Source organism: Emiliania huxleyi (assembly GCF_000372725.1).
Source record: "Emiliania huxleyi CCMP1516 unplaced genomic scaffold EMIHUscaffold_377, whole genome shotgun sequence".
NCBI lineage: Eukaryota > Haptophyta > Isochrysidales > Noelaerhabdaceae > Emiliania > Emiliania huxleyi.
This window is the reverse complement of record NW_005199145.1, coordinates 76,181-77,078: the sequence shown is the minus strand read 5'-3', so window position 1 is coordinate 77,078 and position 898 is coordinate 76,181. Positions and strand designations below refer to the sequence as shown.

The 898-nt window shown below is 67.6% G+C and overlaps 1 protein-coding gene across 1 annotated transcript in view; it reads left to right on the top strand.

Moving 5' to 3' along the window:
- The window catches only part of EMIHUDRAFT_243099 (hypothetical protein), a gene marked incomplete at both ends in the record, with an annotated part of 1,294 nt that extends 514 nt beyond the window's left edge, over nt 1-780 (top strand). The window contains 3 exons of the mRNA XM_005771631.1: nt 69-328; nt 402-459; nt 697-780. Coding sequence (XP_005771688.1) covers nt 69-328; nt 402-459; nt 697-780 — 402 coding nt within the window. The remainder of the gene's footprint in view (nt 1-68; nt 329-401; nt 460-696) is intronic.
- Between the last annotated feature and the right edge of the window lie 118 nt (nt 781-898).

Here is an 898-nt window from a genome sequence, read left to right as displayed (position 1 = left end):
ACGGGCGCGTCCCGCCGGCGATGCGGGCGGCGCTGGGCGATGCGCTGCCTTCGTTCACGGCCGAGCAGGCGGCGCTACTGCGCAACTCGAGCGACTTTTTCGCGCTGCAGCACTACTCGACGCTGATGGTCTCTCGCCCGAACGCAACCTTCCCGCCGCTGCCCGAGACCTCCTTTTACGCGGCGGAGGGCGTGCGGTGGCACAGCACGCGCGGTGCGCGCAAGAACAGCCTCGGGTGGGACATTGCCCCGTTCGGGCTCTACAAGCTGCTCAAGCACATTGACGAAACCTACCAGCCGCGCGGCGGCATCGTCATCACCGAGAGCGGGTGGCCCTGCTCCGCCGCCTCTTCACACCTCCAGCCGTGAACGGCGCCTCTTCACGCCTCCAGCTGCGGGCAGGTTCCCGAGCCGCGGCGACGACGCGGCGCCGCACGAGGCCACGCGCGACACGGCGCGCGTCTGCTACCTCAAGCGGTACCTGCAGGCATATCTCCCCATATCTCCCCAGATCTCCCCAGATCTCCCCAGATCTCCCCATATCTCCCTCAAGCGATACCTGCAGGCAATCCGCCCTGTGTCTCCGTGTCTCTCTGTCTCTCTGTCTCTCTGAGTCTCCGTGTCACCGCCCCTCACCCGCCCGCCCCTCACCCGCCCCTCGCCCGCCCGCCAGGCAGTCCACCGCGCGATGGGGGAGGGCGTGCCCGTGCGCGGCTACTTTGTCTGGTCGCTGCTCGACGCGGCGGAGTGGGAGCACGGCTTCGGCACGCGCTTCGGCCTCGTACGCGTCGAGCCAGGCATATCTCCCCATATCTCCCCATATCTCCCCATATCTCCCTCAACTCGCCCGCGTCGAGCCAGGCATATCTCCCCATCCCTCCCCATACCTCCCCATATCT